General features: G+C 39.8%; 3 protein-coding genes and 1 long non-coding RNA gene across 5 annotated transcripts in view; 1 reads left to right on the top strand and 3 right to left on the bottom strand.

Annotated features, from left to right (window-relative positions):
* RIGI (RNA sensor RIG-I) overlaps positions 1 to 8,449 on the bottom strand; it is a 54,062-nt gene extending 45,613 nt beyond the window's left edge. The window contains exons 1-2 of the mRNA XM_058167176.1: positions 8,427 to 8,449; positions 8,060 to 8,174 (exon numbers count right to left, since the gene is read on the bottom strand). The gene's annotated coding sequence lies outside the window, so the exon portion shown is untranslated. The remainder of the gene's footprint in view (positions 1 to 8,059; positions 8,175 to 8,426) is intronic.
* On the top strand, positions 34 to 6,595 carry LOC131190146 (uncharacterized). Of its 2 annotated transcripts, XR_009153234.1 has the most exons (3): positions 51 to 1,842; positions 3,235 to 3,663; positions 5,240 to 6,595. It is a non-coding gene; the product is annotated as an uncharacterized LOC131190146 (long non-coding RNA). The 2 variants fall into 2 exon arrangements; XR_009153235.1 differs by lacking the exon at positions 5,240 to 6,595 and having other exon boundaries at positions 34 to 1,842; positions 3,235 to 3,895.
* Positions 5,813 to 11,416, bottom strand: SMIM27 (small integral membrane protein 27). Its single transcript, XM_058167178.1, has 4 exons — positions 11,363 to 11,416; positions 8,427 to 9,053; positions 8,060 to 8,174; positions 5,813 to 7,514 (listed from the first exon to the last, which is right to left on the bottom strand). Exons 1-2 carry the CDS (start codon positions 11,405 to 11,407, stop codon positions 8,961 to 8,963), a joined length of 138 nt encoding a protein of 45 aa, XP_058023161.1. The 5' UTR covers positions 11,408 to 11,416; the 3' UTR covers positions 5,813 to 7,514; positions 8,060 to 8,174; positions 8,427 to 8,960.
* A 3,143-nt stretch (positions 11,417 to 14,559) lies between these two features.
* Positions 14,560 to 21,572, bottom strand: NDUFB6 (NADH:ubiquinone oxidoreductase subunit B6). The gene is made up of 4 exons (XM_058172448.1): positions 21,267 to 21,572; positions 19,369 to 19,461; positions 16,554 to 16,598; positions 14,560 to 15,737 (listed from the first exon to the last, which is right to left on the bottom strand). The coding sequence occupies exons 1-4, from the start codon at positions 21,498 to 21,500 to the stop codon at positions 15,660 to 15,662; spliced, it is 450 nt and encodes a 149-aa protein (XP_058028431.1). The 5' UTR covers positions 21,501 to 21,572; the 3' UTR covers positions 14,560 to 15,659.
* Positions 21,573 to 22,247: the final 675 nt, after the last annotated feature.

The raw sequence follows: 22,247 nt of genomic DNA, 5'->3' as shown, positions 1-22,247 counted from the left end.
TAAACCTAACAGGGAAAGACCATTTTTCCCATCTTGTTTGCAGTTTTCCTATCACTATTTTAGAGGCAGTTTGCCGTGGCCTCCTTTGTAGGGCTGCCAGAAAGTGAGTGGCCTAAAATCACCCAGCTGGCTACATGTCTAAGGCAGGACTAGAACTCATACTCTTCTGATTTTCAGACTGGTGCCTTAACCATTAGACCAAACTGGCTGCAATTCTGGCTTACTGGGATTTAAATTAGACCATTATGTACTGTAAACTATGCTTTATAAGTTAGCAAATTAAATGCATCAAGCAAACCATGATTCATTCAAGAAAAGTGGTTGACATAAAACTTATTTTCGCACAAAAATCACTGTGGTGTTGGGGTGAAGGTATTGGACTAGGATGGGGAGGGTCACGTTCTGATTCATTTTCAGCTATGGATTTTCACAGTATGTCTTAAGGCCAGCCATACTGTCTCAACCTAACAGGTATAAAATAGAGACCCTCATGGAAATTCTTGAACTTCTGTGGAAAAGGCAGAATGAACGTTTAATAAATAGTAGCACTACAGTACATAAGCAATCTTAGTAAGACACCAGTGGTGGGTTCTAACCAGTTTTACCACCGGTTTGCATTGCCCGCGTGCTTTGCGTGCAATCAAAACTTGCATTTCGCGCAAGCGCATTGAGTGAAAAAACAGCTGAGGCATGGCAATCCCCTCTGCTGCGCCTTATAGCTGAGCTAAAAACAAAGGAATAAAGGTAGGTATAGTGTGGGGGTGGGTGGGAGGGCCCAGATAACCTTAGGAGCAAACTGGTTCGTTCTCATATCAAGATTTCCGCTACCAGCTCTCCCAAACCGGGGAGAACCGGTAGCAACCCACCACTGTAAGAGACCCATCTCATATGACCCTCTTCAGCCCCAGGGTTCTTGTAGGAAAGTTGTAGATTTGATTTTGTGGTGGGGATAAGACAAGTATAAAGAGAGGCTTGATATATCAAATGTAAATTCATATTAAGGATATTTTGTTCTTTTCTTTCAGATTCTTCTTGCTACTGTATTGCTTTCGTGGGGCTACGTCATTTACGCAACCCGAATAGCAGCCAAATGGCAATTGAAGGAGATGTATCCCACACAAGCCCAGAATATTTAAGACACCTCCAGAGTGGAATACCACAGAAATACAAGCACATTCTATAATACCATAAATAATAATCTGCAAAAACCTGCATTCCATACCAGAGTGGCTAAACTGCAGTAGCAACATTGAAGCTTCAGAAGTACAGATTTAGTATTCTGATACTTAACACTAATAGCATATAATTGAGAAAAAATGGGAAAATATCCTTGAATATCTTATTTTTTAAAAAGAGAAATTTACTGTTCAGGCTGGAGCACAGTATTGCAGGCAGTCTACAAGCCCAGATTACAGAATGTAGCAATCTTCTGAATGAATAAATAATCGATATTTCAGAGTTGATATGGAAAATCAGCCTTATGAAAGACATAGATTAAGAAACTAATCAAGAAGCAGTTTGGCAGCAGATCAAGAAGTCGATCTAACAGTAGATCAGGAACTGCCAGGCATCCTGATAGAGGACATTCTGGAAAGATATATAGGAAAACAAAATATAAAATGCAATTACTAGAAGAGGATCCAAAGAGATAACAAAGAAACCTCTTCTCTAAGACAAAGCAATGCTCTAAAGACATCCTTACCAAAGCATTAGGCCATTTGTGGGAAAGCTGCTAGCAATACAGACAGGCACTCTCCAGTGGAGATTCAAGAAGAAAAAACAATCAAAAAGCCCAAGTGTTGAAAGTATTTATGAAGTTTGGAAAGTCACTGATACAACAAGGTATGACAAAAAGAAACAAGAATGAAGTCTCATAAAAATCCTACCAATTCCTCTCCATCTTCTGTTAAGAAAAGGCCTTGGTTTTTATACTGTGTTTCTCCAAATTAAGATCCTAGATAGATAGATAGATAGATAGATAGATAGATAGATAGATAGATAGATAGATAGATAGATAGATAGATAGATAGATAGATAGATAGATAGATAGATAGATAGATATTTGCTCCAAAAGACACATTAGGGCTTATTTTTGGGGAAACACAATATCAGGGTGATCAGCCCAGCTGGGCGCCCCACCCCTAATGCACGCAGAAGAGGTGGCGAGCGTGCAAGGGCCAACTGTCCAGCTGCAGCGTGCTGGCCCCCTGGTGCATTCGAGCTGCACAGCCTACACAGCACAGGTGAGTTGATTACCTGTCCAAGCAATAGACGGAGGCCAGGGCGTGGGGAGATGGTAGGTAATCCTGATGCGCCGCAGGCAAGCCGAGTGACGCAAAGATGAGCTGCCCGTGGCCACTTCGCCCCACTGTCTCTTGGCTTGCCTGCGGGCCGCATAGTACATCGCGATTGCCTGCCTCCGCTGCCACTGCATGAAGACGAGCCATCCGCCTGCTCCATCTACCAATTCTCAGCTTTCAGGCTGCCCACACAACATATCCGGATCATCTACCTTCCCTCCCGGCTCTGCTTCCACTTGCTGCTTGGATAGGTAATCAACTCACCTGCGCTGTGCGGGCTATGGCTGCTACCGGACACCTCCGGTGCTGACCATACCCACCCACAGCCACCACCACCCGGATGTCAACCTTAACTGGGGCTTATTTTGGGGACATGGTTTATGTCAGGGGTCTCCAACCTTGGTCCCTTTAAGACTTGTGGACTTCAACTCCCAGAGTTCCTCAGCCAGCTTTGCTGGCTGAGGGACTTTGGGAGTTGAAGTCCACAAGTCTTAAAGGGACCAAGGTTGGAGACCCCTGGCTTATGTTAACCATGCAAAAATCATGCTAGGGCTTATTTTCTGGTTACAAGAAACAGTAGTTTGTAATGTTTAATAATTGGGGAAACACAGTAGTTTATAATGTTTTTTGGGGAACACAGTTGTTTGTAATGTTTAATAATAATTGTTATTGGTTTACTATTGTTTCTAACTTTGCCATAAGGCATAAACAATAACTTGTTTTACCAATAAGAAACAAAAACCATAAAAAAATGTCAAAAAAGCATGGTTTTTTTTCTCCCTCTGGTCACATGGCCAATCAAGAGCCAAGGATTTTGCAGCTGGTATGGTTGTTTCTCATTGCTGCTTTGTGGAGGATTGTTGGTGCTGACTTGATGACCGAAGTGCTATAATTGCTTTTGTAACTATTTTAAAATATTCTTTTTCTATGTCAGACAAACAGGATGACAATTAAAAACCAGAATTCATGAACACCAGCTGACAGTCAACGGGCATGACCAGAAGTCCCTGATCTTGAGCCACGTCGACAATATACAAAGTCCCATTTCAACTGGGACAAAGCCAGAATCATTAGCCATGCTAAAACTCATCATATATGGGAATTCATCGAAGTCTAGTACTATACAAATGGATCCATCAACAAACACATTGATTTAGAACCACCTATAAAAAACAGGACTGTTCACAATCAACAATGGAACCAACCGCCCCCTCACCAGCTGAATTTTGCACCAAGCCATTCACATGACCTACTGACCACACAAGACCTATATAAACAAGAGAGAAGCGGAACAAGACACTTCACCCAAAGTCCCGCTGAAGATATTATCTAGTTTGGTAATAAAACATTCGGGAGCTAAATGGTAAGCTCAGAGAACAAATCACTACCCAAAAACCCAGAGTGAATTTTGTTTAAAGTGTTTTGTAACAATATATTTTATTTTATATGTGGTTTAAATTAAATTTGTTAATAGAAGTAAGGCTCCAAAAATGTAAATTGTTTGTTTGATTTGGCCCCAAGTCTGCAGCAAATACAACATTTTAAATTAAAATAAAACCAAAAAACTTGTTTCCTATATAAATGAATATATAATTCAGCACAGTGGCTTGCATTGCAGGTTAGCAAGCCCTCATTCGAGACCCGAGTGCTGCTGTGAGATGGGGTGAGCTTTCATCCTTCACTCCAGCTTCTGCTGGGGACATGAAAGAAACCCTCAATTGGGTGTCCCCAGGACAATGGTGAAGTCAATAGCTAAACTTTTCAATTCAGAAGTGCCTTCAACAACAGTGGGATGTGATTCAAAATGGATAATAAGAGACATAATGATTTTGGGCTAATGTGGGGTTATTGGAAAGGCATTGCTAGCTGGGATGGTTTTAATGCAGTCACTAATCATGTATAGATACTGAATCCAACAACAAAGTACTTTATTTTGGTTATTGATAGGTCTTAGACAACTTAGAAACATTAAAAGATAAATAAAACAAAATGGAATACCTAGCCAAAGAAGTCAAAGTTTCTTCATTTAGGTAAACCACTTTGAACTGGCTACTCACACTAAAGCTTTAGTGAGGAGACCATCATAAATATATCCAGAACTATGTGAGGCTGATTTTAACTGTCTTATTGTAATGTAAGTACTGATGAGTCAATACGAAATGCTTGCATCTACTTGTTTTTGTTTTTTGGCTGTATTGTTTAAATTATTAAAAGGGACTGTTTTTAAATATCCAGAACTAATAAATAGGATTAATGGTTACTGTTATTACTAAGCTTGAAGAAAAATTAATTTAATTCTAATTTAATTAAGTCTAGTAAGGTTGTCCTGTTGACTCTTGATGATTTGAAAGAATGCATCAACTAAAATATTGGATTAAAAAGCCATTAAAGTCTGAGTATTGTACCAGAGAAGTAGCAAGGAAACTTGGGTCTACAAGAGAAAGCCTAAAGCCTCTGAAGAAATCTTTACCAAAGCCCCAGGCTGACTGTGGAAAAGTAGCTAACATTGCAGACAGAAGTTGAGACTCAACAAGAAAAGAAGAAAAAGCGGTCAAGAAGCCCAAGTGTTGAAATTATTTATGAAGGAACGATCCCTAATACAAGGTGTGATAAAAAGAAACACATCTGAATCATAGCTCTGCATCACCATCCTGTGTTAGGTCCACAGATGGGAGTGCGCCAGTAGTGGGGATTATAGGGACATCATTTTCTATAGGAATACTGCCTGGCTTTAAAGGCTGCTTCCATGGTTTTAAAGCGAGCTTACAGTCCCGTTGGGTATTCATGGCTCTCTTATAATATTGTACAACGTAAAGTGATGCATAATTTAATTAAGTTTGATCTAGAAAGCCAGGCATGTGCTAATCAATTACAACTTTTCTTATTCCAAAGTAAGGAACACTATATGAGTTTATCAACTTTATGTCCTTTTACTATAGATGCATATGATGAGCAGACAAATTACGATTGTCCAGCTCCAGCAGGTAAAGAAGGAAGCAACTGAGTCTTCTATTATTACAATATCTCCAGATGAAACTGAAACCCAAGTACCTGAACATCGCTTTCAGAAGTGACACAGGCCAGGCACCCTGGGATGACGAAACACCAGGCCCATCTTATTTCAATTTAGGGCAAATTCATGCTTCTCCATCTACTGAGACACCTCTGGAAGCGCTGATGAATACCCTTCTGCAAACATAACTGGGTTACAGATGTCACAACCAGCAAATATAGAAGTGAATGGTGACAATTGTGATTCTTTTGACAACTCTGTTGTTGACTGTAAAACCATTACGAGGTAAAAACTTAGTAACGAGGACAGCCATGCATCTGGATCCTGATGGCTGGCAACTCTGTGGTAGACCCAAGAAAAGGGGGATAGATTGCATCAAAGAGGATATGAAATACGTGGGTGTCGCCCCTGAAGATGCACTGGATTGAGCCAAATGGAGAAGACTCTGCCATAACATGGAAGTAGCACTAGAAGAAAGAGCAGCCTATCCAACTGTGCAGCTTTAGTGCCACAGATGCTAGTAGATCTGCAACACCCTCCTCTGCAGGTTCCAGAGATGGTGCTGCCAATCATAAGAATAATGAATGCCTCTCCTCAGAAAAGAAGATCCAAGAGGAATGAAAAAAGAGTGACTAAAGCAAGAAAAGCGCCTTAAATTACTATATATTCTTTGTTAAATATTCTTAGAAACCTTATTTTTTCCTCTTTGTTACAAGTTTTTGCTTTGTAGTTTAACCAATATTTAATGTCCTTATACATCTTGTTTACATTATATAGCTTTATATAAAAAGGCCTTGGTTTTTAATTTTTGATTAACAATGGTTGAAGCAACCAGAAGAACAAGAACAAGAACCAGAATTTGTATCTCCTTTGACTCCTGAAGCGGTAAAAGAGGAAGTTATGAAGAATGTTTTTATAATAATTACTTGTTTACTATTGTTTTGATCTTTGTTATAATGCATAAAGAAGAACTTGTTTTATGAAATTTAATTTTAATAAATTAAAATGTTGTAAAATTGAGTCTGTTTCATTTTACGACATTTTTGATTTACAACCCTAATGGACAGGTTCCAATAGGGTCATACATCAAGGACTATGTTAAGTATTACTAAAGTCTTTATTTTTCCTCTTAGTTACAATTTTTTGCTGTGTATGTTAACGAATATCTAGGGTGTCTTTCTGCTTATTGATTACATTATATGGCTGGATGAAAAGGCCTTAATTTTTATAGTTTTTAATGTTTTAATAGTTATTGTTTAATATTGTTTCTAACTTTGTTGTAAGGCATAAGGAATAACTCATTTTATGAAATAAATTAATTAAAATGTGATCTTAGAGTCCTTGGAGCTTTCTGAGTTTGGTTGGTTGTTTGCCTGTTTCATTATCTGACTAGATAACGTCTTCAGTTTTAGAAAGGTATGGGCTTTGTTCTCTATTTATATATTTTATTCATTAAATGATAACAGTGTAGGTCAATCCCATATCATGATATAAGGCCCCCACCCCAAAAGATTAAAAAATAAAACTTGCCCTGATCAGATTTGGTTTAGTTATTGTTATATGCTTATTTCAGTTTAAAAGTTAAACCCAGAACTGATTTGTTAAAAGTAATGTATGCACAAATTATCAGTAGCCTAATATTTCTCATTTGGGTTAAGATGTTATACATTACCATTTATCCAGATAAAAGAACTTATACCACAAGGGCATGGTTGGTCTTTACTAGATTAGTGTACTATGTAGGTCCCCCAACTAGAAACTTCATATGACTATTAAGTCATGAAATGCCATTCATTTCTTTTAATTCTAGAGGCATTAAAATCAAATTAAGGTCTCCAACAGCCTTATAACTGAATACCTGGTTTTCTAAGAAGATATCAATAGAATGAAACGGGCCTCAGTTTCTTTATCAAATAATCATTGTCTGATATACTTCTGGATCAGGTTACCTGTAGTAAACTCTGATCACTTTGTGATAATTTACCCTCTTGTGCTTGTTAGTAAATAGCATTATTTTGGTATTGTCATTAATCTGCAACAAGAGATTGTCACAGGAGATAGCAAGAGCATATACCACTTCCTAAATCTACAGGTAGATTTACAGGTAGTTCTTGTTTGGCATCTGCCTTGTGCAGCAACAATTCAGTTATGACAGCAATGAAAAAGTGCGACAAATCCTCTCATTTACAACATTCACAGGTCTGTAAAACAAAGGAAAGCCAAAATAAGAACTTAAGCACAATCACCATTTCAATTAGCAACCTTCTCATTTAACAACTAAGTTATCTGTCCCAATTGTGATTGCTAAATGAGGACAGGAGTTTTAGAATTATCCATCATCTGCATAAAACAGTCAAAATTTATAGAAGATAATGTAAATAAGCACCAAGTTTATTAATATAGAAATTAAACAATAATGGAGCCAGGATGCATCCTTGCCTGGTCACTAAGATTTGGATTTTTTTTAAAGCAGGTGCCCTTGGCTACTGCAGTGACCCCCAAGATACGTGTTCACATTATTTTGACATCAAGAAAAGAAGATATGTAGATCATAATTTATGCCCACATTTTTAAAATCAGGTTAAATGTGGATCAAGGATCAACTAATGCTGGTTATAAACCTAGATTAGTTTTGGAGTTTTCCTGCCCAGTAAAGGCTGAAGGTAAAACAGAATGCTCTGGCCAAAAGTCAAATTATTGCCCTGCCACACAGATATTTTACATACAACTAACTGATAATACTTACAGATTAATTGGTCGGTAGTTTGGGGACAACTTTTTGGTGTTTTGCAGATACTGACACTTCCATTGAATCTATTAGTTACTCCTGATTTAGTAACTGATTTTGGATTTTATAGAAGCTGCAGATGAAATTAGACAAGTAAATTCAAAATGTTAAAGATTGGCTATCAAGCACTCAATTGATACACTCAAAAAACAATTCTTTTAATTGATATAATAAAGTGAAGCCAAAAAAAATAGACTAAAGTTACACTTTCGTTTGCATAAATTATTATTAAATAAAATTAAATATTGCTTTAAAAATGTCCCTAATTCGATAATCTTGGCTTTCAACAATACATTGTAGAGTGGATATATTTAATGAAACATACCAGTATGATGAGGATTTTTTTTCAGAATAGCATCAAATAACTTGAACATCTTTAACTTCAAATTCTTACTGGATAGTATATACATATTTTGCCAATCCTTCCATAGATATCCAGGCGTTTATTTCTGTATTACTGTACACTGTATTACAGTGTAATTTTTAACTTGAAAACCAAACCAAACTTTTTTGCACAAAGTATCTAGTTATTTTTCCGTAATAATGACTGGACTTGCAGTAATCCTTCCAGCCTTACTCTTCTGAAACATATTGAAATAAGCAGTAAAGTGGAAAAAATGTAAAATTCTTTTTAAAAAAATTATATTCAAAGATATTTTTTCAGTTATATGTTAATAGTACTGAGTATCAGATGTTCACAGCTGTTTTGTTGTCTTTAGCTGTATTTCTGAAGCTTCAATTAGACTCCTGCAGCTCAACCACTCCAGCTGAGAATTCCTGTTTTTGCCGATTATTATTTGTGGAGTTATAGTATATTTCTGTGGTATTCCACTCTGGAGATGTCTCAAATAATCTGGGCTTATATGGGATACATCTTCAATTGCCATTTGGCTGCTATTCGTGTTGCATAAATGACATAGCCCCACGAAAGCAATACAATAGCAAGAAGAATCTGTGAAAGACAAGAACAAAATATCCTTAATATGAATTTACATTTAATATATCAAGTCTCTCTTTATATTTGTTTTATCCCCACCACCAAAATCAAATCTGCAGCTTTCCTACAAAAACCCAGGATCATATGAGATGGGTATCTTACTAAGCATGCTTATGTACTATAGTGCTACTATTTATTAAATGTTCATTCTGCCTTTTCCACAGAAGTTCAAGTTTCCATGAGGGTCTCTATTTTATCCGTTAGGTTGAGAGAGTATGGCTCGCCTTAAGATACAGTAAATAGTGAAATTCCATTGCTGAGAATCAATCAGAACTTGACTGCCCCCATCCTAGTCTAATACCTTCACCCCAAAACCACAATGATTACTGTGCAGAAATAAGTTTTATGTTAACCACTTCTCTTGAATGAATCATAGTTTGATTTTTGCATTTAATTTGCTAAATTATAAAGCATAGTTTACAGTACATAATGGTCTAATTTAAATCCCAGTAAGCCAGAATTGGAGCCAGTTTGGTCTAGTGGTTAAGGCACCAGTCTTGAAATCAGGAGACTAGGAGTTCTAGCCCTCCCTTAAGCATGGAGCGCAGCAGGGTGATTTTAGGCCACTCACTTTTTTCTCAGCCCCATGAAAGAAGCCACGGCAAAGTACCTTTTTTATTGCCAGAAAAAGGGCAGGAACTCTAGACAGTTGTCAAGAATCAAAGGAAGAAAGAAAGCCAAAATGTAATCACATTGAGGGCTAAAATAATAGGTAAATGTGGTTTAACAAAAAGCCAAAAAGTACATGCCTATTTCAGATGTTTGGGGTAAGATTAGAACAAAGCTCACAAGTCTTTTCACCTAACTTTATTTTGTTTCTCTCAGGAATGTATATTTTTTACAGTTCAATTTGAAAGGATGGACAGGCTTTTTAATGATTGCAACTGATGGACAGCAGGGATTCAGAAAAATGTGTGGATTAAATTTCAAATCCTCCAGAAATTTACCGATAAAACACAGACATAAAATGTGCCCACCCTAAAGAGACAATGCTAGTGCTGTTTCAAGCAGGAAGCCAGCTGGGTTGATCTTGGGCTAGTAATTCTCTCAGCCCTAGTAGGAGAAACCAGCCAGCTGTTTTTGAAAACGTTGCCATGTAAGCCACAGCGACTTCTCCAGGCAGTTGCCAGGCAGTTGCCAGGCATGCAAATGGCTTGAAGAAACAACATTATTATAAAGGACTAAGTCAAAGCCCGTATTTGTTTAAACTTAACTAAAGCCTAATCTATGATTAAAGTTGGAAAGAAAGGAGAAAGGCAAGAAGCCATGGCCTAAAGTGGGTTAGTGATCTATTTTGTTCAATCTCAGCTTCTGATTTGTACTTGATACAACTCCCCTATAGACATTCAGCAATTGAGATTGAAAAGGGGATGTGAAATGCCAATATTATTATAATTGGAAACTTGGTTAAACGCCAAGGGCAGAGGGGGATGCATAGGAGGTATTGTTGTGTCTAGACAACCTAGAGACTTCCATGGAAAGTCTTGGTGTGGAGCTGATAAAAACCTGATCCCTGAAATTGAGAGAGAGAGAGAAAAGGGCTTCTCTGTCCACCAGAAAATACAGATCACCAAGTAATTCAAGGAAAGCAAAAAGTTTTTTTTTTAAGGAGGAGGCCATTTATAGGGTACAGAAATCAACAAAGCGCAGAGTTTGTGTAATGCAATGCGTCAGAAAGCAAGGGATCGAACAAGAAAAGGCACCGACACTTGAATAATAGAAAACACTGATTCTAAGTAACACTCCCCAAGTGGCAAACTTATGGGTTACATTGCCGCTTTCCAACTAGGTTAGTATGTGTCTTAAAAGTTGCAAGTGTATTGTGGACTTCAACTCTCAGAGCTGGCTGAGGTACTCTGGCAGTTGAAGTCCACAAGTCTTAAAAGTTGACAAGGTTGGAGACCCCTGGTTTAAAAAGTGTCTGTTACTTCATGTTAAAGGCTAAAAGAGAAGCTCGTAAATGCGAGGCTGGAGACAAAGGCTTAGCTTCAGCCAGCATGAGGGGGACTGGCTTTCAACTGAACGGCAAACGTGGAGGACGGGGTGTCCCAGAGCCCCTTCCTCCGAGACACAAAGTGCCCTCTCCCAATGTATGGGGCTGAGTCCGCACCGCTCCTTGCTTTTGGGCAGCGGGATTGAGCCCGTAAATCCGCCCCCCGGGATTTCTTTGTAGGGAGAGGCCGCGTCCCGCTCCCTCAAACAACAAAAGAAATTTGGGGGTGGGGGTTGGGGGGCAGGAGGCAAAGAAAGCAGCACCGCCTTACCAGCGAGTAGAGCCATTCCAGAGTTCGGCGGTTTACCGTTGGCATTGCCCAACTGCTCCCCTCGCGCCCGCCCTCGCTTCAGCTCGGGAAGCTCTCGTGAAGTGACGTTCGCGGAGCGGCAGGGAAGGAAGGGCAGGACAGCCATTTTGTTAAGGGGCCAAAGCCTCCGCCTCTTCCCGCTCCCCTTCAGGAAGCGAGATTCCCAGGTATCACCTGAAATGAGACGAAGTTGAGGTAGAGCAGGGTCTCAACCTTGGTCCCTTTAAGACTTGTGGACTTCAACTCCCAGGTTCCTCAGCCAGCTTTGCTGGCTGAGGTACTCTGGCAGTTGAAGTCCACAAGTCTAAAAAGTTGACAAGGTTGGAGACCCCTGGTTTAAAAAGTGTCTGTTACTTCATGTTAAAGGCTAAAAGAGAAGCTCGCAAATGCGAGGCTGGAGACAAAGGCTTAGCTTCAGCCAGCATGAGGGGGACTGGCTTTCAACTGAACGGCAAACGTGGAGGACGGGGTGTCCCAGAGCCCCTTCCTCCGAGACACAGAGTGCCCTCTCCCAATGTATGGGGCTGAGCCCGCACCGCTCCTTGCTTTTGGGCAGCGGGATTGAGCCCGTAAATCCGCCCCCCGGGATTTCTTTGTAGGGAGAGGCCGCGTCCCGCTCCCTCAAACAACAAAAGAAATTTGGGGGTGGGGGTTGGGGGGCAGGAGGCAAAGAAAGCAGCACCGCCTTACCAGCGAGTAGAGCCATTCCAGAGTTCGGCGGTTTACCGTTGGCATTGCCCAACTGCTCCCCCTCGCGCCCCGCCCTCGCTTCAGCTCGGGAAGCTCTCGTGAAGTGACGTTCGCGGAGCGGCAGGGAAGGGAAGGGCGGGACAGCCATTTTTGTTAAGGGAGCCAAAGCCTCCGCCTCTTCCCCGCTCCCCTTCAGGAAGCGAGATTCCCAGGTATCACCTGAAATGAGACGGAGTTGAGGTAGAGCAGGGGTCTCCAACCTTGGTCCCTTTAAGACTTGTGGACTTCAACTCCCAGAGTTCCTCAGCCAGCTTTGCTGGCTGAGGGACTCTGGGAGTTGAAGTCCACAAGTCTTAAAGGGACCAAAGTTGGAGACCTGAGGTAGAGGATAGGATAGGGTTTAAGATAGGATCTAGGAATAGAATAGAATAGAATAGAATAGAATAGAATAGAATAGAATAGAATAGAATAGAATAGAATAGAATAGAATAGAATAGGTTCTTTATTGGTCAAGCGTGATTGGAGAGACAAGGAATTTGTTTTCGGGGCATAAGCTCTCAGTGTGCATACAAGCCAATGAGTAATAAATCATGATCAAAGTCATTCATCATAAATCGTAAGATTTACATTCATCATAAATCGTAAGATACAAGGCTTAGTGATAATCACTGCAGGGATGAATGTCTCCCCACCAGTTTCCAGCAAAAATATATCGCTCTTCCTTGTTTTGTTTCCATCCTCCCAATTTAATCCCTGCCCTTCCCCATCTTGCCAAGAACATCAAGGTTTTTAAGTTAGTCGGATCCTCTGTAATTTCCTTTCAAATAGGTGTGTAGAATCGTCCCTGCCGACTATCCTATCCAAGCTCATTGCAGAGGTGGAAATCCGTTGAAATCTTTGGTATTTCAGAAAATAGGGTTCAGATTTGAGCTATCCTTTCACCTCGGGATTATCTTATCTTATTTATTGATCACATTTTGAAAAGGAACATTTTTTCCCTGGCTTTTGGAGGGCTCCCGCATAGGTCATAAGCATGACACTAGCTCCCAAGGCAGAACCCTAATAATTTGAGATTAATTGGGGTTCAGCGAACCGGTAGCGGAAATTTTGAGTACTTCAGGGAACCGGCAAATATCACCTCTGGCTGGCTCCAGAGTGGGGTGGGAATGGAGATTTTGCAATATCTTTCCCTCAGGAATGGGGGTAGGAAGGGGATTTTGCAGTATCCTTCTCCTGGAGTAGGGTGGGAATGGAGATTTTGCAGTAACCTTCCTCTGCCATGCCCACCAAGCCATGCCTACAGAACCAGTAGTAAAAAAAATTGGATTTCACCACTGGGTGGTGGGGTTGAGCCTCCTCCAAATAAGCCCTGCCTGTTGCCTGATTGGATTCCTCCCCACACACACACCTCCTCTCAAAGCATTCAAGGACAAACCCCCCCTAGGGAAAGAGAAGGAATACAAAGCAGCACAAACACTTATGGATATTCTCAGTCATCCAGATCATGGTTGTCCCAAAGGACAACATCTGAAGCTGAAGAAGTTTCTTGGATGAGAAGCAAAACATCTTCAAAGAAGAAACAGAAAATCCAGACATTGCCTCTTGAAAAAGCACCTTTGGGACATCAGAGAAGAATCTTGCCTGTGAATTTGGCAAGTATGATTGAAGCCCTCCTCTTTTCTCTGTCCTCATCTGGTTAGCTACCATTCCCATCTTTCTTTTTTTGTTTCCTTTGTCTTCTTTTATGTTGTTTCTTTCTTTTAGGTGTGTTTTAACATTTTGTAAACTGCCTAAATTTGTTGGGAGTCGGATGGCATATAAATTGAATGAATGAATGAATGAATGAATGAATAGGAAGGGAAAAGGACAGCAGGAACTTCTGCATTAAATTAGTTTTTTTGAGTTTTTATTCATGAATAAACATGTGTTAAGATCTTGTAGTAAAGAGCCCTTCTTTCTCTTTTGGTATCCGTATTGACTGATAAATTGATTTATATGGGTAAGAAAAAATTGGGAATGTCCCAATAAATTGATTTATATGGCTAAGAAGAGTGTGTGTGGAATGTGGACCTGCTGATTCACCCCGCCACACACACACACATTTCAATAGCAATAAACTTTTGAACTACAATTCCCATTATGCTTTGGGGCCACCATCCTGAGGAAATGTAGAGGTGAATGAAGATAGATGCAATTCTTCAGACAACTGTGTTACTGTTGACTATGTCAAACCATTAGCTGGGATAATCCTTCTTCTCTGATTCTGGCGTTTCAGCTGATGATTGAAAAAATGTGCAGCATTCTAAGAGACCACCATAATTTGAAAAGGAAACATCACAGTAGGGGAAAATGAAAAAAGAAAAGGCAGCAGTAGACATAAACACAAGGCGGCCAGATTACAGAACGCACTTTTCTGAATAAATAAATAACTTATATTCCTGAGCTGATGTGGAAAGTAGGCCTTCCAGTGAATTTAATAATGTTTATTTTTAATCTAGAATTTAAATTTGCCCACTGGCATATGACTTGCAAGGGATGGGGAGAACTTAACAATAGTTAACAATAAAAACAATAAATAGTAAAACAAGAATAGAAACTGTTGTGCTGAGGAAAGGGGAATCACAATAAGAAGGACATTCAAACTGAGTGTTCAGTTATAACAAACTCATTTGTGCCAGACGTAAAAACAAAGATCGGTTACTTGGCAACTAGCTGAAAGGTTTTGTTTCTGTGGTGCCATTCTCTCCATCATTATTGTCAATTGTAATTACAAAAAAAGATAATGAGAAGAATTGGTAAAAATTTTATCCAACTTAATTCTTTTTTGTGTTTTTTGTCACGTCTTGTTGTATCAGTCACTTTCCCTTCAGAAATTATCTCGATCCTTGAGTTTCTTGACCAATTTTTTCTTATCTGGTTGAATCTCAGCTTGTGTTTGCCCATCTGCAAATGGCTTGGTGTTTTGTTAAGATTTCTTTAGAGTACTGACTTTCTCTTGTAGAAGATGTTTCCTCTGTGGTACAATACCCAGACCTTAATTGCTTTTTATCCCAATCATTTTTCAGTGGATGCACTCTTTCAATGTCAAATCTGCCATCAAGAGTCAACAGGCCCTTACTAGACTTAATTAAATTTTCTCCAAGCTTAGTAAAGCAGTAAGCACTAACCCTCCTGTTTATTTGTTCTGGATATATTTATGATGGTCTCCTCACTGAAACTCTGATGTGAGTAGCTTCAGAGTTCAAAATGGTTTATCTGAATGAAGAAAGTTTATCCTCTTTGGCTGCTATGTGCATCTTTTATTTCATGTTATTTATCTTTTAATGTTGTTTCTATGTTGTATGTTTTCTAAGGCCTATCAATAACCAAAATACTTCGTTGTTGTATTCAGTATCTATACATGATTAGTGACTATCCTTAGAGACCATCCCAGCATAGCACTGCCTCCCACATATACGCACATTAGCCAAAATCATTACATTTCTTATTGTCCATTTTGAATTATATATTCATTTACATAAGAAACAGTAAAGTAAGTGTTTTCATTTTACAGGTCTTAAAGGGTCTCTCAGTCCTCACAAAATGGTATTTCTGTTGCAGTTCCATGTGATGGTGGGGGAACTTCTTTTTCCTCCATCCTGTCTCCCTGATAATGAAAAAAAAATCAGAATATGAAAATATTTTAAGGAAAACATATACTAAGTACCACCACGTTTTTGTTCTGCAGAAGATTTGGTACTATTTATGCACAATTTATGCAAGACATTTTTCTTAACTTAGAAATCCTCGTTATATAACAAATTGGCGTAGGACAGGGGTGTCAATTGGCGGCCTCTGGGCTGGATGCATCACATGCAGGCCACGCCCACCCCAGTTTTGCAAAGACAAAAAAGTCACGATATGTCATGTGTCGTGATCAAGTTTGACACCCATGGTGTAGGATAAACAGTGTTAGCCACAATAACTTTGTATTGCCATAAAAATAAATCTTTTTACAGGTCATAAGAGTAAATGTCTACTTCAAACCTATATTTGCAACTGGAGTTCAGTATTCAGAATTAAAGAAATGGCTACTACAGAGAACATTCTAAAGCCATCTAAGCAATGATATCCATTATTTTCAAAGAATATTTTTGTGTTCCCTTTCTAATTTAGTAGATGCTCCTGACTGAGGAAGGAATTAAAGGTACTGAGCAAATTTTAGTCCTGACTTAGCACGAAGCAACTGGGTGACTTTGGGCTAGTACTTAAGAGACAGATATTTAGGAAGCCTTAGGAAGGAAGGCCAAACCACTTTTGAACAGCCTTACCAAGAAAACTGCAGTCACCTTAGTCAAAAATGATTTAAAGGCAAAAATTAAATGAAATACAATAAGCCTATCTTTTCCTTAATTTATAATCTTAAAGTGGGTTTTATAAAACACAAATAGATGTTAAATAGAATATTAAAAAGACAACTTACTGGATATATTGTAGGCTTTTTTTGAACAATACCATGGGGAGTAACCTGCAAATGAAAACAGAATAATGATTATGAAGTACCGTATTTTTCGGACTATAAGACGCTCCAAAGTACAAGACGCATCTAGCTTTTGGGGAGGAAAACAAGGGGGAAAAAATCTGCCTCTGCCTCCCAGCAAATTACTTCCTTGCAGCGAACCGCAAACAGCCTGGTCAGCTTCAGCACAGCCTGATTTAGCACAAGCAGCTGATTGGCGGTTGGATCGCCCTCCTGGAATACTGCCTATCAACTGCTCCAGGCTGCGGGGATCACCACTGCCTGTCGCTGCCCATTGCTGCTGCCGCCTATCGCCGCCTCCACACAGAGCATTTGGAGGCTGAAAACGCAATGTGCGGAGCCCAAAAACACAAGCCATTGTCGGTGGCAATCTTTGCAGCAAGGAAGAGGACGCGCAGAGACCAAAGGGTGGAGGCCGGGGCTACATTTGGAGTATAAGACGCACCCAAATTTTAAGCCTCTTTTAGGGAAATGCGTCTTATACTCCGAAAAATATGGTATATTACTGGTACAGTCAAATGGCAGTATTAGAATGGGGAATAGGGGTACTGGTCAAAAAGAGCTGGAAGTTAACTGAAGGTCTTGCCTACAGGCAAACAGATGTTTGCAAAGTTGAAGCTCATCACACTAAGATTCTATATCAGTTTCAAAGACCCAGGTCACTGCAGAAACATCTATACATTGTTGATGCTAAGTGCTTTGTTAGTTTTATTTCAATTTAAAACATTGAATTTTGCTGCGGAGCTGGGGCCAAATCCAACAGGTAAGTCCATTTTTAGAACCTTAGTTCCGTTAACAAATTTAATTCAAACCAAATATAAAACAATGTATTGTTATGCAACACATTGAGCCAAAATTCACCCCATCTGTCTATGTATGTATGATTGCTAATGCTCATGAACTGGAAAGAGCTATAAAACCATTGTGAAAGAATTTGACCTCCATCAATCTATGGTCAGTCAAATACTGCATGATGAGGAAAAAACATTAACTCTACACAGTAAGTTGAGAAGATGACCTTGAAGAAAATGGGCAAGAATCAAATTCCTTCCTGTCCTGGGAATTAGAAGTATTTAGAAAAGACTTAAGCAGGCTCCTCTCTGACATAAGTGGGAGTGGTTAAGCACAATCAGGCTTGCAAGATTTTGTTGTTCTAGCCCAGGGGTGTCAAACTGGTGGCCTGTATGTCGGATGCATCATGCACAGGCCATGCCCACCTGTTCCACAAATGGGAAAAAGGTTGCAAAATGTCACGTGATGGCAATGTGACGTCGTGAGTTTGACACCCATGTTCTAGCCTATCTCAAGAAAAAACAGCTCTCATCTTCCAGTGGAGTCAGCTTCCTAATCAGGTCTACCCTGAAGGACACATGATTATTCTTCCCAGGAATGGTGATCCAACACATATTCAGCTCAACAGCAAGACATATAATACGCTTGTTAGGTCACCAAACAACCCAAGGGATCTGCAGGCCATTCTTGCTTTTTCTGATGCCAGTGTTCATAAACCCACTGTAAGAAATTTTCTGAATAAGTGTGCTGTGCACTGGAAGAAATCACTGCTGTAGTCGTTGAAAGCAGATTTCTCACCCCAGTACCCTCTGCTTGTCTCAGGTTTGTCAAAAGCCCTATGGATGATATAGCAGGCTGTTCGAACAATGCCATGTTGACAGATGAGGTGAAAGCAAAACCATTAATGAAAAACACTACATTTGGGGGAAGGGGGAGAACCATTGATACGCTGCATTCCAGCAAAAGTTCTTCATTGCAACCATGGAAAATGATGGTGGAATCAACATGGCTCAGGGTAGTTTTCTGACCTGTGACCCAAATTGCTCACAATTATTGAGTGAACAGTGGATAATTTGCAGCAGATATCAAGGCAGGATACATTAGCTAAAATGGCTACCACTTGGGGGGGGGGGAAACTTACCTGGAACAATGGGTGGAAACAAACAAAGAAAAGTAATAGGGAGAAATGTAATGCCACTAAGTGAGACAAATAAAAGAAACATATACGGGATGGGGAAAATCTTGCTCAAGAGCAGCACATATAAGGAGAATTTGACTGTACTAGTGGATCACAAGCTCAACATGTCTCAGCACTGTAATGCAGCTGCAAAAAAAGCCAATGATATCTCAAGGAGCCTCAAGAGAAACAGATATCGGATGGCTCTACTCAGCCTTAGGCCTCATCTGGAATATCATGTTCAGTCCTCCACAACTCAGTTTAAAAGGTATTGATAAACTGGAGCTAGTCCAGAGAAGGGCTACCAACATGGTGAAAAGATTCAAAATCAAGTCCTACAAGCCAAGCAATGATGAAAAGATCTAGATAAGGTTAGCAGAAGAGAGGTTTAAAAGGAGATGTGATAGCTAGCTCAAATATTTGAAGGGCTTCACACTGTAAAGGGTTCTGACTAATTCTCACTTGTTTCTAGTAAGGTTAGAATTAATTGGATGAAACTTCAAAGAGATAAAGAAAAACATACTGACAGGAGGAACTATCCATCTTCTCTTCCCTGGAAGTTTTCCAGGAAAAGCTGGATAGTTCTATATCAGGGATGAGGTAATGAATGTTGCAGTGCACAGAGAATTCAATTTGGTGACCTGTTAGGTCACTTTCAACTCCACAATTCAGGACTGTACTACCAAATGTCTATGGAGATTTTCAGTCATCCAGGCTTTCTAATATCAGAAATAAAATACATTACTGGAATTAAATCAGCAAAAAGATATACCCCTCATACATACATACCTGGACATGGTACTTGACAATATAATGGGCAAGCCACAGAGGAATAATAAGGTTAATTATAGTAAATTTTCCAGCATTGTAGATCTTGAATACCTAAAAATAATTTTAAAAATTAGTTCTTTGATGCTTGATTACATCAATACAATTTCATTAGATTTGTTGAAATTTAAAAATTATGTTTAATGTTATTTTTATGTAATAACAAACTATGGTACAATCTGTAGGAATAAATCTCCTTTGCCTTCTGGAATAGCCTCAAGGTAAGAGAAATTTATCCATGCATATTTATTTATCATTTTATCCTGCACTAAACTATAATTTTATGCATAGCTAAATTAGCCATAAAACTAATTCATTCCAAAGAAGTTTTCATAAATCAGTTTGTTGGATCCAGATAGGAAAATTCATACAAAATGAAAGACAAGCTTCTCAGCTCTTCCCACCATGCTGAAAGATAAAAGGTGCCTTGCAGCATATGGTTATCTTAGAGACTTTATATAAATTTTCTTTATCCCCAAATTAAGAACTTTCACATATTGCCCAGTTCCTTTATGAAAACAGCCTGTTTTGTTCTCCAAATATCCCAGATATATTACAGAAATACATAGGCCTCACTTCCTTTGTAGAACATTGTGCCTTTTAATTGCATCAGTTGTAATTTAGTTTTTCAGAGCTTTTCAAAAACAGAAGGCTGAAAAACACTGTGTTAGAAAATATTCCTGGGTTTCAATGGAGTTACTTCAAACTTATGTATGTATTAAAACTTTTTGTTGTTATTTTAGCCATACTGGGACCCTGAATAAGATTAATCACCTTTATCTCTGGAGACTATACAGGTAGTTCTCAACTTACAATAGTTCATTTAGTGACCAAAGTTACAACAGTACTGAATAAAGTAACTTATGACCATTTTTCACAATTACATCCTTTGCAGCATCCCCATGATCATGTGATCAAAATTCAGGAGCTTGGCAACTGGTTCATATTTATGACCATTGCTGCATCCTAAGATCCTGTGATCACCTTTTGTGGCTTCTGACAAGCAAAATCAATGGGGAAGCCAGATTCACTTAACAACTGGGTTACTAATTTATCAGCTGCAGTGATTCACTTAACAACTGTGGCAAGAAAAGTCATAAAATGAGGCAAAACTCACTAACAAATGCCTCACTTAACAACCAAAATTGTGGGCTCCATTGTGGTCATAAGTCAAAGGACTATCTGTATGCAGCTAATGGCTGTGATTCTCCTTTCTTCAATCTCTATTTTTTTTTCCTATTTTCTACTATACTTTTATTTTCTCTTGTTTACATCACGACCCACAGACTCAATCTGAAATAGGGGCAGTATCTAAATCCAACCCAGTCAATAAAGCTCAATAAACAAAACCCAGGAATATCTTGATTTGCTAGGGATATTTACATATTTTATTATGGGATGGCTTACCATATGTATCATTATATTTACCTTAACACACTTTTTAAAACTCAAAAATGTTACGCTTTCTTGGGAGTGGCGTGGCCAAATGCCATACAGACACAATACCTCTACTGTAAAAAGTCACTAGTAAATTACTAGAGAAGCATCTTCAAGCAAGATGTCAAGAAGAGGTTGTGTATGTGAGTATTAAACCACACAAATCATAACACCGCCTATTTGTCGGATCTCACATCCAGAGGGCCAGGGAGTTTCTACCTTTAATCCCAATAAAATGTAGGGTTGCAATCTTAAAAGATCAAAACCTTGCTTTGGTTTAGTACAGCGCCTACCCTGAAACTGGTGGCCGGGCCAGATGCTGTACTACAACCCCCATCGTCCTCAGCCACCCGTCCCCAGAAGGCACCACCTAGGCTAGCCCGACGGGAATCCCCCCCCCCGCCATTTCTCCTGGGCTTCACCTGTCTCTTCCAAAATCTCTCGGGCTGAAGGAAGCGCTGCCAGAAACCTTCCACCAAGCCGAGCTTTCGCGGGGGAAGGACCGGTTCCCGGGGGCTCAGCTCCTGATCTTTGAGCCAGCGGCGCCGGAGCTCTCGCAGCTGTTGGAGCCGGAGTTTCTCATCTGGTGTGTAGCCGATCACCTCCTCGGGGAGGTCTCTGGGTTGCAACCCCGAACCCCGCGACATCTTGTCCATCCCCGATCTCGGACACGGCTTCGTTTCCCCGCGCCTCTCTGCGCCTGCGCGACCTTCCAGCGGAGAGAGGACAGTCCTGGGAGGGAGGAAAGGAGGGAGGCGTGGCCGGACGTCACTTCCGAGTCGCGTGCCCAGCCATAGAGATAGGAATAAAAGACAAGCGATATCAGACTCTATACGAAAGGACACCTGCTACCGGTTGTTGTAGCTTGCCTACAGATTTTCCTATTTATTCATTATTTTTTCCCCCTCATGATTACCAAGGTTGGAGTAGACAGAGCGACTCTAAAGCAGAGGTCTCCAACCTTGGCAACTTTAAGCCTGGAGGACTTCAACTCCCAGAATACCCCAGCCAGCTTTGCTGGCTGGGGAATTCTGGGAGTTGAAGTCCACCAGGCTTAAAGTTGGCAAAATTGGGGACCCCTGCTCTAAAGCGTCCTGAAATCTCTTCGTTTTTTATTTTAAAACGAACGGGAAAGAATTTTCCCCGCTTTTTACCAACCGCTTCCCCCCACCCCTTGGCTTGAATGCCTTTTCTATATGCAAAAGAGTGGTTCCTAATAAAGTAATTGTATATAATATAGGCATAACATGTATATAATTATGTGTTGCGTTTGTTGCGTTATATTAATTATAATAGGATGTCTGAACTGTCCCATCCGCAGCGTGTCAAGTCACCTCTGAGGAGTCCTTGGGGATGGTTTTTTTCTTGCAGATGTTTCATTACAGTTTCCTTTGTGCCCATGG

The sequence above is a fragment of the Ahaetulla prasina genome, chromosome 2 (genome assembly GCF_028640845.1).
Source record: "Ahaetulla prasina isolate Xishuangbanna chromosome 2, ASM2864084v1, whole genome shotgun sequence".
NCBI lineage: Eukaryota > Metazoa > Chordata > Lepidosauria > Squamata > Colubridae > Ahaetulla > Ahaetulla prasina.
This window is presented reverse-complemented; position numbering and strand designations above follow the sequence as displayed.

What these genes read in the sequence shown, in the direction of transcription:
- SMIM27 (XM_058167178.1), bottom strand. Translation starts at nt 11,407, where the DNA reads ATGCCAACGGTAAACCGCCGAACTCTGGAATGGCTCTACTCGCTG. An exon ending in TGGAATGGCTCTACTCGCTG is followed by an intron (nt 9,054 to 11,362) that starts GTAAGGCGGTGC and finishes TGTCTTTCACAG; the next exon opens with ATTCTTCTTGCTATTGTATT.
- NDUFB6 (XM_058172448.1), bottom strand. Translation starts at nt 21,500, where the DNA reads ATGGACAAGATGTCGCGGGGTTCGGGGTTGCAACCCAGAGACCTCCCC. An exon ending in TTGTCAAGTACCATGTCCAG is followed by an intron (nt 16,599 to 19,368) that starts GTATGTATGTAT and finishes TTTCATTTGCAG; the next exon opens with GTTACTCCCCATGGTATTGT. An exon ending in AAAAGCCTACAATATATCCA is followed by an intron (nt 15,738 to 16,553) that starts GTAAGTTGTCTT and finishes TTTCATTATCAG; the next exon opens with GGAGACAGGATGGAGGAAAA.